Here is a 14,973-nt window from a genome sequence, read left to right on the forward strand (position 1 = left end):
AGTTACTTCCAAAAAGACATGCTAAGGATTTCCCACAAGGCACAGAAAGAAAAAGCAAATATTCTCACTGGTAGCTTATTTGTATAAAGTTAAAAGGACATTAACAATTTAGTAGTTAAAACACAGAGTCTTGTGGCATCTGATCTGATTTTCATAGTCTTTACTATCAAATGTATTATGGCTTCTGCCTTCATAGACAAAGACACATGACATATGATCCTAATTTAGCGGGTAAAAGGTAAAGGTACCCCTGACCGTTAGGTCCAGTCACGGACGACTCTGGGGTTGTGCACTCATCTCACTCTATAGGCCAAGGGAGCCGGCATTTGTCCGCTGACAGCTTCCAGGTCATGCGGCCAGCATGACTAAGCCGAAGGGATATGAAATGCAGGAGGCTGCGATAATTATCTCAAAGCTTAATTCTAAAAATTATTACAGTAAGCAATCACAAAACACTTCTGATAACTTAAATATCCTGACATTTGTGAACTAATTAACACCTGTAAAATAATCATTGTGTCATCTTTGCTTCAAACCGTAGGTGACAGAATACCAACTTGTAATTCAACAGTTCATGCTGGGGGTTTCCTTTCAAGTTTATCTGTGCAAGAATGGTCACTTTAAGGTAAGTAACTGTGTCCTGTAACATTAAGACATTCTCCTACTGGGTTCTGAATATTTCCATTTCTGATGTCAGATTTCTGTCTACTTAAGAGTGTCTGGTTTGCCCAATGCAGTCTGCAGAAGGGTGTTGCTGACAGATGATACCATATTGGAAGACAACCAGGCAAATGAAGCTTTGCTATTGTGATACTATATTTGGCCCTGTAATAGTGTTGCCTAAGAATTTACAGCAATGATGAAGAGGTGGACACTGATATGGAATTACTATCATAATCCTTCTTGCCAAACTACATAGAGACAGACTGAGACTAGTTAAAAATTGGGGTGACTGCTCATGAGCCTGATTCCACTAACTTGCTGACCCAGGCCATGCATGGAGACAGCTGCCTCTAGAATGAATCCCGTCCGCAACCGGAGGTACCACTGTATTAAAGGTAAAGGGACCCCTGACCATTAGGTCCAGTCGTGACCGACTCTGGGATTGCGCGCTCATCTCGCTCTATAGGCTGAGGGAGCCGGCGTTTGTCCGCACATCTTCTGGGTCAAGTGGCCAGCATGACTAAGCCGCTTCTGGCGAGCCAGAGCAGCACACGGAAACGCCGTTTACCTTCCCACCGGAGCGGTACCTATCTATCTACTTGCACTTTGACGTGCTTTCGAACTGCTAGGTTGGCAGGAGCAGGGACCGAACAACGGGAGCTCACCCGTCGCAGGGATTTGAACTGCCGACCTTCTGATCGGCAAGTCCTAGGCTCTGTGGTTTAACCCACAGCGCCACCCGCTTCAAACAAGTTGCAATTGGAGAAATAAGTGGGACTCTTTCTCTGTATGTAAAGTTGTTGGCAGCCATCTGTCTCGAAAGAACAGGGGTCACAAGTCTGGGCAGTGTGTATGGCGGTCCTAGGCTGCCTAGATGGCATGACCGCCACTCTTGTCCTCACTGATGTGGTTCAAAGGAAAGCAGAGCAATACGTTTGGCACCAGCTTGGCTGCAGGAGTTGCCAGAAGGAGGCGTACAAGGCACAATCCAACCATCTTAGGGACTCCTCTCTGTATTTATAGATGGCCTTGTGATGTAGTCTCTCTCTATATACGGTAGATGGCCTTGCAATCTGTGCTTGTTGAGGCTGATGGGAGTTGTGGTTCAGCAACATCTAGAGTGCCGAAGATTCCCCACATCAGCCTTATCCCTTACCAAGTTTATTACTGCAATCCAAGGTTCATATCTGTATTCTGCCATGACACATCATCAAGCTACTATTGCAATTGAACCTGCCTAAGGTGGTTAAAAATACAAAGGAAATATCCATTTGTACTCCCCTGATTTTATTTATTTATGCGACATGCATGCAGGTCCCTGCTCTAAAGAGCTTGCCATATGAAATATAACACAGGGAAAATGTAAGTGAAGGGCAGGCAAGGAGACAGATGAGGATAACATGGATGTGTTATTTCCACCATCAAGTCCACGTCTGACCACCAAGTTGTCCTGTTTGTTTGGCAGAGCATCTGTCTTGAATCACATGGCAGGACAGTCTCAAACAAAGAGTAAAGGTAAAGGGACCCCTGACCATTAGGTCCAGTCGTGACCGACTCTGGGGTTGTGGCGCTCATCTCGCTTTATTGGCCGAGGGAGCTAGCGTACAGTTTCTGGGTCATGTGGCCAGCATGACTAAGCCGCTTCTGGCGAAGCAGAGCATCTCACGGAAACGCCGTTTACCTTCCCGCCAGAGCGGTACCTATTTATCTACTTGCACTTCGACGTGCTTTCGAACTGCTAGGTTGGCAGGAGCTGGGACCGAACAACGGGAGCTCACCCCATCGTGGGGATTCGAACGACCAACCTTCTGATCAGCAAGTCCTACCACTCTGTGGTTTAACCCACAGCGCCACCTGCGTCCCGCCAAACAAAGAGTGCCAAGCCCATATTCCTAGCATATTCACCCTCCAGTGATGTCTATGCTGGAGTGCTCATGTCCACAGAAAGGAAGATGGCAGGATCCCCAGGGATGTGCTCTAGGAGGAGTTGGCTTCAAGCACCAGGCTCATTGGCAGACCAGCTCTGTCTTACAGAGATGTCTGCAAACATAACACGAAGGCTGGAAACATCAAGCCTGCCAAGTGGTAATCCCCTACAGAAAACTGTAGGGCCTGGAGACAGACAATCAGGTCATGTATCCATAGCAGTGACCAGAGGAGGAATGACCGCTGAGCGGAGAGCAGAGAAAAGAAACCTTCATCTACCCCAGCTGCAACAAAACATCTCTCCCCCTTATTGGTCTCTACAGCCACAGCAGGCACTGTAACTCTCCAACGGTTACAGGCACACTCTTCCATTGTCTCCTGAGACAAACAGATGTGAACAGCCAACAAGAGCATCTGTCTTGCATGAACACGGTTCCTGCTCAATCCCCAGCATCTCATGGTAGGACTGGGAGAGAATCCTGTCTGGCCCCTTGGAAGATGCTGCCGCGCAATGTAGACAGTACTGAGCTAGACGGACCATTGGTCTGACTCGCTATGAGGCAGCTTCCTGCGCTCCTAACTTTCCTGAACCAGCATTTGGTTCAGCTTTGATCAACGCTGACTCTTTAGCTGTCATTCCTGAATTTCAGGGGGTAGGACTAGCTAACCCTTTTGGGTCCCTTTCCATCTCTACAATTCTATGATTGTACAAGGCCCCGGGTGGTGCTGTGGGTTAAACCACAGAGCCTAGGACTTGCCGATCAGAAGGTCGGCGGTTCGAATCCCCATGACGGGGTGAGCTCCCGTTGCTCGGTCCCTGCTCCTGCCAACCTAGCAGTTCGAAAGCACATCAAAGTGCAAGTAGATAGATAGGTACCGCTCCGGCGGGAAGGTAAATGGTGTTTCCATGCGCTGCTCTGGTTCGCCAGAAGCGGCTTAGTCATGCTGGCCACATGACCCGGAAGCTGTACACTGGCTCCCTCGGCCAATAAAGCTAGATGAGCGCCGCAACCCCAGAGTCGGACACAACTGGACCTAATGGTCAGGGGTCCCTTTACCTTTACCTTACAGGGCCCACCAACCTGATTCAAAGCTGGACAAGGCTATTCATGGCTGCATCTAAACCTTGAAGCATAAGGAAAAGGGGGTTGGAGAGATACCACACCCCAAACGGGAGGAGCATATGAGGCAACTCCTAGGGGTCGTGGTCCCTTTGCCACCCCCAATAAAATACTGAAGGGCCCAAGCCCCCCCCCCCCCGCCAGTTGATGGGCATTGCCATTCAGATGAGGGGGTGCGCCGCGTCTTGTGATCGATTATGCAAGGCGGGGCTTATTTCCCTCCCCCCGCCTAATATTTTATTGAAGTTTGCACCCCTGGGGAGGAGAGAGTCGCCTTCCACTGCAAGATCCCCCCAGCCTCGCCTTTCTCTCGCTGCCCCGCTCTAACCCCAGCGCCAGCTGCCGCCATCGCGAGCTGCGCCCGCGCCGCGCCTCCAGGACCGCGCAGGGAGGGGGGAGAGCGCGTAGGAGCCATTCCCTTCTCTCCCCGCTACCCCGCACCAAGTCGCGCGCTGACGTCGCGTCACCCCCCCGCCCCCAATCCTCCCCCTCCTCCTGTTAGGATAGTCGGGCTAGGACCCCGGAAGTGCCGGCTTGGCGGAATCTGGGGAGAAAGCGTGGACAGCCAAGGCGGCGGCGGCGGCGGCGGCAGGCGCAGGAGCTGCAACCCCGTCTGCACTTCGGTGCGGGGCAGCGCCGGAGGAGGAGGACGACGAGGCGGCGGAGGCGCTGCTGCTGCCGCCGTGGGTGGGGGCGCCGCGCTCGCCTCGCCTGCCTCCCTCTGGGCGACCTGCCGGGGGTGTCCCAGCGCTCGCGGCTGGAATGGTGCTGGCGCCGGCGCGCGGTGCCCGCGTTCCCCGGAGAGAGCAGCCCGAGCGGAGGAGCCGCCGCGATGGAGATGCTGCTTCTGCAGCCGTTGGGGTGAGCGGCGCCGGCGGGGCTGGGCGCGCATGGGGGTCCGGGGGGGAGCGCTGGGCTGGGCCGCGCGTAATAACGATGCGAAGGATCCTGGAGAGCGCATCCACCACCACCTCGACAGAGCGTACTTTGGACCAGGCCTCGGCCCCGCCGCCGGTTGGGAATGCCCAAGGTCCGCTTTTTGGAACGAACGGAGCAGTTATTTCGGAGCCCCGGAGCACGGGCAGAGTTTGTTTCCTGTTCCCCAGAGGCCAGCCCGCAGGCGCCCCAGAGCAAAGGAAGTGGGGTTGGTATAGAAGGGTCGCTGCTCTCGGGCGTGGAAGGGATGCTCCCTGGTCCCACACCTTTGGGGGCTGGCCGAGGGTCTGGAAACAGAAATGCACTCTGGACGTGCTCAGAAGCACTGCCCGTAGAATCAGTAAGTTCCAGGCCAAAACACTTTCTGGATCTGGACCCTGGCCTTAATGTAAGTATGGGCTGCTTTGAGGTAGCCTGTAGTCTAATTTTGTGGAACATTTCCATTCATTCTAAGTGAAAGGGAGCAGCTTTCAGGCAGGCGTTTTCTTGTTCGTCTGCCCTTCACACTTACCCGTCTGTATGTGCTCTTTTTAAATCCTAATGTGGGCTGGGGGCAAGCTAGCAAGAGAAGAACCAGTTTATCCTTGTTTGTTTTGTTTGAATTAGTAATAATTTTCTATTGAATAGTAGTGTGTTTGGCGCTTGCAGTGTGTTGGGTAACGTACAGGAATGATGGTTTCTGCCTGTGAGGGCTATAGTTTTGTTCTGCACAATCACTTTAATTCTTTAGCTTGAAATAACTATTCTGTCCCCTGTCCCTCTGGTTTTTGTTCACTACTTCTAACACCCATGTATTGAAAGATTAGGGAAATGCACCCTAATATGTTTCAACTGCTGCTTTGAAAGAGGTCCTGATAGCATTGTGAGTTTGCAGTTTAAGTCAGTGCCCCTCCCAGTGAGGTGCTAGAAGTGAAGACCTGTTGCCCATAGCTAAAAGACTCAGCAGGCAAGTTAGAGGATCCTCAAAGGCCCTTCTACTGATGCATGCCCCTGCTGTCAGATGTTAGATGACAATAAGCAGAGAAAGGGCTTTCTTTGTGATTGTGCCTTCACTCTGGAATGCTCTCACCTGGTGCCTTGTTCGAGCTTTATGTGTCAAAACCTTATTATCCCAGGCTTCAAGCAATTACTGATGCTGCTTTCTGAAACTTTGTGATTGTTGCTGTCCTAACATAGAAATATACAGTACTGAGTGATACCATCCGGTCTGGCCATCTCAGAAATGCATATACACTGATGGGCAACAGTTTTCAGGATTTCAGACCCAATCTGGAGTCTTCATTATTTAGAACATCTACTGTACTGATCTCCTTCAAAGAAAAGTTAACTCAACCCAGAGCCAGCAAGGGTCTGTGAGTGGCTATATTTATTTCCTTGTTTTTATGTTTGGGGGTTGCATATTAATGTTCATTATTTCATTAACTGGATCTTCCTGCTTTGTAAATAGATTATAAAATAAAATGCCGTATTTCCCACTTGTCTGCCACTTTCCACATAGGTTTTTGGCCTAGCCTGAGTTACAGAAAAGTAAGGTTTTGGGGGTAGTAGAAATCTCAATAACGCGGGGGGAACAGTTTGGAGAGGATGGGGAGCTGGGAATGAAGCAGACAAGGCAGCTCATTTGCTCCTGCATGATTTGGAGGGAATGGAGAACACAGGAAAAGAGACTATGGGTTGGATCCAGGTGAAGTTAGTTGCACTTAAGCTGCCTAATTTCAGTGATAACCAAATATGACTAATTTGTTCCATTCCATCAATTTCAGTAGGACCTCAGTTCAACTAACTTCACCTGCATCCTGCTATATGTATGAATAAATAACCAGCTCAAATTGTTCAAGAATTACACATCCAAATACAGTGGTGCCCCGCAAGATGAACGCCTCGCAAGATGTAAAACCCGCTAGACGAAAGGGTTTTCCGTTTTGGAGGCGCTTCGCAAAACGAATTTCCCTATGGGCTTGCTTCGCAAGACGAAAATGTCTTGCGAGTTCCCCCCCCCCCTTTTCCCCCTTTTCCTAAGCCCCTAAGCCGCTTATCAGCTGATCCACTGATAAGCCGCTTAACAGCTGATCGCTAAAAGCTGCTAAACCGCTAATAGCGCTAATCCGCTAAGCTGTCAATGGGCTTGCTTTGCAAGACGAAAAAACCGCTATACGAAGAGCCTCACGGAACGGATTGATTTTGTCTTGCGAGGCACCACTGTAATGGATGTAAGGTGCTTCAGGTAATGGCCGGTATCAGCAAAAAAAAAAATTGCCATAGGTTAGAGGGTTGTGTGATCCCCAAAGATTCTAAGGAGTTTTGTTAAGGTTCCTCCAAAGTCCTCTTTCTTGAAGCTAGGAAGGTGAAATGTATTGGAACAAGTTTAAGAATCCTCTGAAACAATTAATCCAAAGGGAAGCGAGCCTGTTGTTTGTCACATTAGATTGAAGAAGGTCTTCTGGGACAGACAGTTTTGTGCATGATGATAGAAAAGGGATGGATGGATGAGGTGCATATTAAGATCAGTGGTTCATCAGGTCCAGGTTTGGGGAGCCGTTGGCTCTCCAGTTGTTGCTGAACTGCAATGCACATTGTGCTCGGCCTCTAGGCATGCATGCTAGGTCTGATGGGAGTTGTAGTTCGGCTATACCTGGAGGGCCAAAGGTCCTTCACACCTTATCTAGAATAACACCCTGTTTTCCATAGTGGCCTGCCAGATACCTCTTAGTGGGTAGGCTTCTAAGAAGGATATTCAAAGATTTCTGAGGTCAGTGGAGCTACAGAAAGACGTATTGCTACCCATATACAGTGGTACCTGAGGTTAAGTACTTAATTCGTTCCGGAGGTCCGGACTTAACCTGAAACTGTTCTTAACCTGAAGCACCACTTTAGCTAATGGGGCCTCCTGCTGGTGCCGCGCCACCGGAGCACGATTTCTGTTCTCTTCCTGAAGCAAAGTTCTTAACCTGAAGCACTAGCTCAGGGTTAGCGGAGTCTGTAACCTGAAGTGTATGTAACCTGAAGCATATGTAACCCGAGGTACCACTGTATATGTGTTGTAAGGAATGTGAAAGCAGATGTATGTGCCATGTCCCCAAACTAGGAGTTAAGTGTCTGTCTTCTAGTCTAAATGGCAACAGATCCTTTCCGTTTCCTGCACGGCAGACTGAGCATCTTGGCGGGAAGCGAGGAGCATCCCACTGGCTGTTGTCTTATAATCAACCATGCAAGCAACACTGATAAATGTTAAGTTGTTTATCAGGCTTGATTCTTGGATTAGTGGATGGAATGAGGTAGAGGTGGGTGCCAATTGTATGTTACCACCTCTTTATAATGAGTTGTTGGACCGTTTTTTGAGAATAGGATGCAACACAGTGTAATCCCCGTGTATTAAAAGATAAGCCCTACTGGAAAGGGGGGGGGGCTGGCAAAGAAAATTAGCTGGGGCTCATGTTCTTTGGTGTCTCATAAAGTTTGACTCCTGGCCTTTTGTCATACAAACAGAGCCACTAAGTAGTTAAGAGCAGGGACACTTCCTTGATTCTTAAAATGGTTTATTGAAGCAGAGGGGGGGGGTCCATATGTACACAAGCTAACTACCTGTAACTTTTCTTTGAGAGTTTCACAGTGATGTGGATTTTCTGGAAACCTTTTCTGTCCTAAATTTTCTGTCCTAAATTAACTAAGATCTACTTTAGCATGTTGAAGATATATTCAGTTAGCAAAGCTATTTTTAAAAAATAACCATGTCATTGTTGGTTTTATGTGCTGTTTGGAGTATTTAATTTTCCACTCAGTAGCCAGAATTATTTGAAATGAAGTGCTTTGTTCAGCAAAACAAGGCACACTTCATGTTGTTTACATGCTATATTCAAACATGTTAAAAATACGTGGAAATTCGTATTTCGATACTTCTGAAATGTTTTTACTTTAAAATACTGTTAAGACATGACAGCTCAGTAGCATACACTTCGTTTACATTACAGTGGTACCTCTAGTTACGAACTTAATTTGTTCCGGAGGTCCGTTCTTAACGTGAAACTGTTCTTAACTAGAGGCGTGCATTTGCTAATGGGGCCTCTTGCTGCTGCTGCGCCGCTGGCACACGATTTCCGTTCTCATCCGGGGGCAAAGTTCTCAACTCGAGGTAACTCTTCTAGGTTAGCGGAGTTTGTAACCTGAAGCGTTTGTAACATGAGGTGTTTGTAACTCGAGGTACCACTGTATTAACTTTTTTTGTTAAAAGCTAAATACAGTATATTAATTTGCATTAGAATATAATTTTGGCATGCTTGAAGAACCATATATCAACAAGGGGCAGTGTCACAAGGCATACTAACTAATGTGTGTAGATGTAGATTTAGGTCTCTTAGCAAATTAAGATAGTTGCTGGGACCTTACCCACACTGTGCTAGCATCTTTCATTTCATTTATTAGACTTATTAGTCGCTTGCTGCTCAAAGTCTTCTATGTGCTCGATCTTGTCCTCGATCTTGTCCATTGCACCTCCTTGCAGTTTGTTGAAGAACTGTTGAGCTTTCAGAAGTTGGGCTGCACTGGGAGGACCTGTAGCTGGAAGCACCAGTTGGGCAAGCAGTGGTGCTTGCTGGATTGATCCACTATAAAAGATCTTAAAGTGGATGGGATCTCTTCCAGAACTGGCACTAAGCTAAAAGGAGTAATACAAGAGTAGTCATAGAATTGGAAGGGACCCTGAGGATCATCTATACAGAATTTATATACTGCCCTATACTCATAGGTCTCAGGGCAGTTCTAGTCCAAACCATTGCAATGCAGGAATATGCAGCTGCCCTAAATGGGAATCAAACCTGCAACCTTGGCATTATCAGCACCACACACTAACCAACTGAGCTATTCAGGCAGGCAAGCCACAGAAAGGACAGGAAGAGAAAAGGATATTGAGCAACTGCAAAAATAAAAAATAAAATACCACGCATGTTGAATTATGGTGCTGGAGGAGACTCTTGAGAGTCCCATGGACTGCAAGAAGATCAAACCTCTCCATTCTTAAGGAAATCAGCCCTGAGTGCTCACTGGAAGGACAGATCGTGAAGCTGAGGCTCCAATACTTTGGCCACCTCATGAGAAGAGAAGACTCCCTGGAAAAGACCCTGATGTTGGGAAAGATGGAGGGCACAAGGAGAAGGGGACGACCGAGGACGAGATGGTTGGACAGTGTTCTCGAAGCTACAAACATGAGTCTGACCAAACTGCGGGAGGCAGTGGAAGACAGGAGTGCCTGGCGTGCTCTGGTCCATGGGGTCACAAAGAGTCGGACACGACTAAACAACTAAACAACAACAACAACAACAAATGTTCCCCTAATGTAATGGACTTGGTGATATATAGAGGCAATTTCCGTAGCATCAGAGACTTTTGGTAACTAGAGGTTCAATGACTAGAAAACAATGTCTTAAAAAAGTTAATAAGAATGATGGTTTGAGCTGATCTATTTTCTTTGAAAGGCCAAGTTTGTCTTCCCCTTGATCTCTTTGGTGCTTGGATACAGACATTTGACAAGAAGGCTCTGCATTCACTGATTGATTGACTCACTTTGTTGCAGACATTCACTGTGACCTTTAGGACTGATTTGTTGGAAGGACAATCTGATCCTGATGCATTTGCACGGTACCTAGTGGCTCAAACTTGTGGAATAAGCCCTGTGCTTTCCTCTCTACTCTGACCTTTGGAGCAATTGCTAATATGTGATGTCCTGGGTTACAGAGCAGCTCTATTTGAACATAATGAGATATTGTCAGTGGCCATTCTTGCTGCCTTGATTGGCAGGCAGGGGGAAGTCTCCTCAAATGAAGTATTGTGAGATATCAGGCCCATGTGTCGTCATACTAGCACAACCCTCCAGATGTTGTGGGACTACAGTTCCCATCAGGCCAAGCCAGCATGGTTAGAGATGATGGAATTGCAATCCAAAACATCGGAAGGCAAGCAGGTTTGGGAAGGACATTGGGGCTCATGATTGGTCTGTAGTGTATCATTTGCAGGTGCAGGTAAGTCATGGCACTAGGGCTTTTTTCTTTTTTTCAGATTTGGCTAAAGAGCACATCATTTTGACCTCTTTCCTTGCAGTCTGTTAGTACATCTTGAGTAAGTATCCGTCAGAGCGACTCCTTTTAACTGGCACTGTTTTGATCTGCTATCAGTAATTTAATCTGATTATATATGGGTTTTTTTTGTCTTTGAGCATTTATATGCATGGATCTAAATCATTCAGAGGTTTGGGTTGTTTGTCCTGAGTGTTGAGGGCCTGGTCAAAGCAAAGTTCTGCACCTGGCTTCCTTTCTTCAGGTGGTGATGATGCGGAAGCTGCAGAAATGTAGGCAGTAAAACCTTTTAGCCCATGTTGGTGACAAACTCTCCAGCAGACAGTTAATGAACCAGCCTTTCTTACTTGCAGATGTACCAAACTGTGCCAGCAGAAACCTCTGGATCTGAAAGATGATAATACCGAAAAGCACTGTCCTGTTACAGTGAACCCTTGGCATATGAAGAACGCTTTCAAAGTTATGAATGAATTAAGAAGGTACTACTTCTTGATATACACATAGTCTGATTGCTTGTCTGTGGTCATTCACTGAGCTTTGCCATTGATGGGATGTACAGGCTAGCATCATGTCCTAAGATGAGGTCTGGAGATTCTCTTCTGCATGCACAACTGTCTTCCCCTCAAAAGCAGCTCCCTAAAGAAAGTTGGTTTTCTTTTAGCAGGGCGGGGGGCGGGTTAAGGTGAGTTACATCTAGATAAACATTTCCATATGTAGAAGCCTACACTTCTGTATCCATTCATGGTGGTACTTCTGCACCTTAAATGTGGGTTGCTACAAACTCTATGCAAAACAGGTGGGCTGGTTTCAAGCAGTGGGAACTCTGTGGCCCCAAGCTGTCCTCTCCCCTCCCTTCCATTTCCCCCAAAACCGTAAAGCTTACTGGGTGATTTTGGGCCAGCCCTATGGGGCATAACCTGCCCCATAGGAAAGAAAGTTATGAGAACTGTCTTGGGCCGTGAGATAAATCCCATAATCCCTATTAGGATAGTTGCTGTGACAATAAAGTATAGACGAAAGATGGGATAGAATGGTAAGAAATGGTTTTGTTTTTGAGCCTAGTTGGTGGTGTTGGTGCAGGGGCACTTCGGGGGCATAGTAACAGCATCACCTGTCACTTTTCTACTCTTTTTGTGTATAGTTCCCACATCCTTTGTTCAAAGTCTTGTGCACCCATGCCTGGAGTGGCACAAGTGTCTCCCCCTTTTTTGGCTCATGGCACCTTGATTTTGTTTGGAAGTAATACAATTACCGGTAGTTGGTAACTTCTACCCTGTTTGCATTATGAGACTTCTTCACCCATTATATTCATGGAGAGATTCTCATACAATGACTGGGGCCAGCCCTGGAGTTGGCGATGGCGTTGTCCCCGCTTTGGAAACTTTGTGCCAGTGTGGATATCTGCAGGGATGAAGTCTGTTCATGAGCAGGTGCTGCTCTCCAGAGCTAGGGCAGGTAACTTGCCTCTCCTTAGTTGTTGCAAGAGGACGCTGTCACACATATAACATGTAAACCTGCTTTGTAAGTCTCAGGGTTTTGTGAATGAGCTTGATTAGGACCTGCCATCTTGCGTGGACAAGAGGGTAAACTAGTCTGACATCCACAAATGTGCACAGCTATTCTGTGCACAGACTGCAGTCTACAGTGTGCTGTCTGCTAGGTCTTCTCCCAGCAGAAATAAGGGTCGCTGTATTGTGTTCTGCATACATTTAATTCCTCACAACCAGAAATTCCTTGCTGTCAGAGCCACCCTGGGTCCCAGCTCACAAGAGACCGAAGTCCAGTCCAAGTTATATACAAAAGGTTTTATTGAAGATCATTGTCGTCATTACATCCAAACTCCGTGGCTCCGCATCTGTTACCCTTAGATGTTAGAAGTCCCCTCTGAGTCCGTCCCTCCCCTGCACCAATTTAAGAGGCCTGTGCTGCTCCACCTTTTCCTCTCCTTCCTTTTCCGCAGGGTCTTCCTGCCCCCCTGTGTTCCTTCTTTCCGGGACTCCCCAGAGGCTGAGTCTTCTCCTGCCTGCTGCCCCCTCCTTCGTGCTTTAGCACCAGGCTCCTCCCCAGAGCTCTCCCCACTTCCGCGCGCCTCCACATTTGAACTTGGCGCGCGTACGTTGCTCCTGACCTTCCTTTCAACAGCCACACTGCTCCCGGTACTGCTTTCCGCCCCTTCCGGCAGGACGTCTTGCCCCGATCTCCTTCCCCCCTCTGCTCCTTGTTCTGTTCCTCCCGACACACTGGTAACTCCACCCTCTTCACTCCGTTCCGGTGGAGAAGCAGGTCTCGATCTCCAACTCCCACTGGCGGTTCCCCCTACGTTCCCCTGCTCCTGACTGCTTCCCCCTTGGGCTCCCCTTGGCTTGACCAGGGGGGCCCCCTTTTGGGAATCCTCCGATTCACTGGACGGACTCATGGACCATCTCGGGTCATTGTCGTCCTCTTCCTCGTCCGGCTGGAATCCTTCTCCCTCACTCTCGGTCTCCTCCCTCCTCTGCGCCTCTCTCCCTGAACCCCTGACATCCATCCCCCCCTCGAAGCCCCCCCTTCCCCCCTCCCCCCCATCGGGTGCGGGTTGTGGGAACTGCAGCTCCTCGGAGGTAGATGCAGGATACAGTTCGGCTACGTCCATGACCTCTGCTGGCAGCTCGGTGTACGTGTGTTCGAATTCGGGTTCTTCACCCAAAATGTTCGCAGTTCCCTCTTCCATTGCTACTTCGTCTGGTGCTGCCAGCCAAGGCCCCTTCAGCCATTTCTTGCGCCAGGCTTCCTCTGGTTGCTCATCCCACCAATAAGAGGGCTCTGTGTCCACCCCCGAACACGATCCCCTGGGCGAGTTTGAGTTCGGCGTTCTTTCCTCGGCTGAAGAAAAGCCGTGGAAAGTGCTGCCTGAACATGTGGGGGTAAAGAGCCAGTCATCGAAGTACTCGGCTGGCATGGGTCTATGTGGGAAAAGGGCATGGAACTCGTCCTTTAAAAGAGGTTCGTCTAAAGCGTAGTCCGGCACCCACCCACTGGCACTGACTGGTGCACCCTCTCTGACTAGAAAGTATTCTATTCCCTCTTCCCCCCATCTCGAGTCCAGGATCTCTGTGACCTCGTTGAGTGGTTCGACCCTAGGCGATCCCTCCCTCCTAGGTGACTCTGTGCGTGGCTGCGGTACTGTTTCAGACTCCTGAAACCTGTGCGGGGCCTTGTAGGGAGTGAGCACCGACCTATGAAAAACCGGGTGGACTCTGGAACCTTCGGGGAGGGCCAGTCGAAAAGCCACGGGGTTGATCTTAGCCTCCACCTGGTATGGTCCTAGCTGCCTGTGCCCTAGCTTCTTCTTGGCCAACGACTTGGTTGGCATCGCCTGGGCCGCTAACCACACCCAGTCCCCCACCTGGATGTCCTCTCCCACTCTTCTGCCTTTGTCTGCCTGCACCTTATATGCTTGTTTGGCTAGCTCCAAATGTCTCCGCAGCTCCTCGTGCACCTCTTGTAGTTCTGCAGCGAACTGGTCGGCCTCTTGCGGCTCCCCCTCTCTTGGTGCTACGAACCCCGGGAAGGTCCTGGGATGACGTCCATTGTTCGCGAAGAACGGCGTCACCCCCGTCGACGCATGCTTCGTGTTGTTGTAGGCAAACTCCGCCATCGGTAGGTAGTCCACCCAATCTGTGGGTCGCTGATTTGCATAACATCTCAGGTACTGCTGCATGATCGCGTTGACCCTCTCGGCCTGGCCGTTGGTTTGTGGATGTCTTGCCGACGCTAGGTTGATCTTGACGCGCAGGATACCTAGGAGCTTCTGCCAAAAATTGGAAATAAACTGGCGCCCCCTGTCGGACAGGATGGCCCGCGGCAGCCCATGCGCCCGGAACACGTGGTCGATGAAGAGCTTGGCGGTCTGTTCCGCCGTCGCCACCTTCGCGCAGGGAATGAAGTGCGCCATCTTGGTGAACAAGTCCACCACCACCAGTACCGCCGTCTTGCCTCTGGAACTGGGCAGGTCAGTGACGAAGTCCAGCGCCACCCTCTCCCACGGTTGCTGTGGTGTTTCCAGTGGTTCCAGCAAGCCCGCCGGCTTCTGGTGTACTGGCTTGGGCCTCTGACAAGTGTCACATCTGGCGACGTACTCCGCTACTTCTCCTCGCATCTGGGGCCACCAAAAGTCCCTGGCCACCAGTTCTATTGTCTTCTCCCTGCCGAAATGGCCCGCACTGGGAGCGTCGTGCAACTGCTGCAGAACCTTTGCTCGGAGCTCGTCGCTCGGCACGTAG

The 14,973-nt window shown here is 49.3% G+C and overlaps 1 protein-coding gene across 1 annotated transcript in view; it reads left to right on the forward strand.

The window, feature by feature from the left end:
* Positions 1-4,221: 4,221 nt before the first annotated feature.
* The window catches only part of KLHL2 (kelch like family member 2), a 43,849-nt gene continuing 33,097 nt past the window's right edge, over positions 4,222-14,973 (forward strand). Inside the window, exons 1-2 of the mRNA XM_079991404.1 lie at positions 4,222-4,571; positions 11,065-11,190. Coding sequence (XP_079847530.1) covers positions 4,543-4,571; positions 11,065-11,190 — 155 coding nt within the window. The 5' untranslated portion in view covers positions 4,222-4,542. The remainder of the gene's footprint in view (positions 4,572-11,064; positions 11,191-14,973) is intronic.

The sequence above is a fragment of the Podarcis cretensis genome (assembly GCF_951804945.1).
Source record: "Podarcis cretensis genome assembly, chromosome: 9".
Lineage (NCBI taxonomy): Eukaryota > Metazoa > Chordata > Lepidosauria > Squamata > Lacertidae > Podarcis > Podarcis cretensis.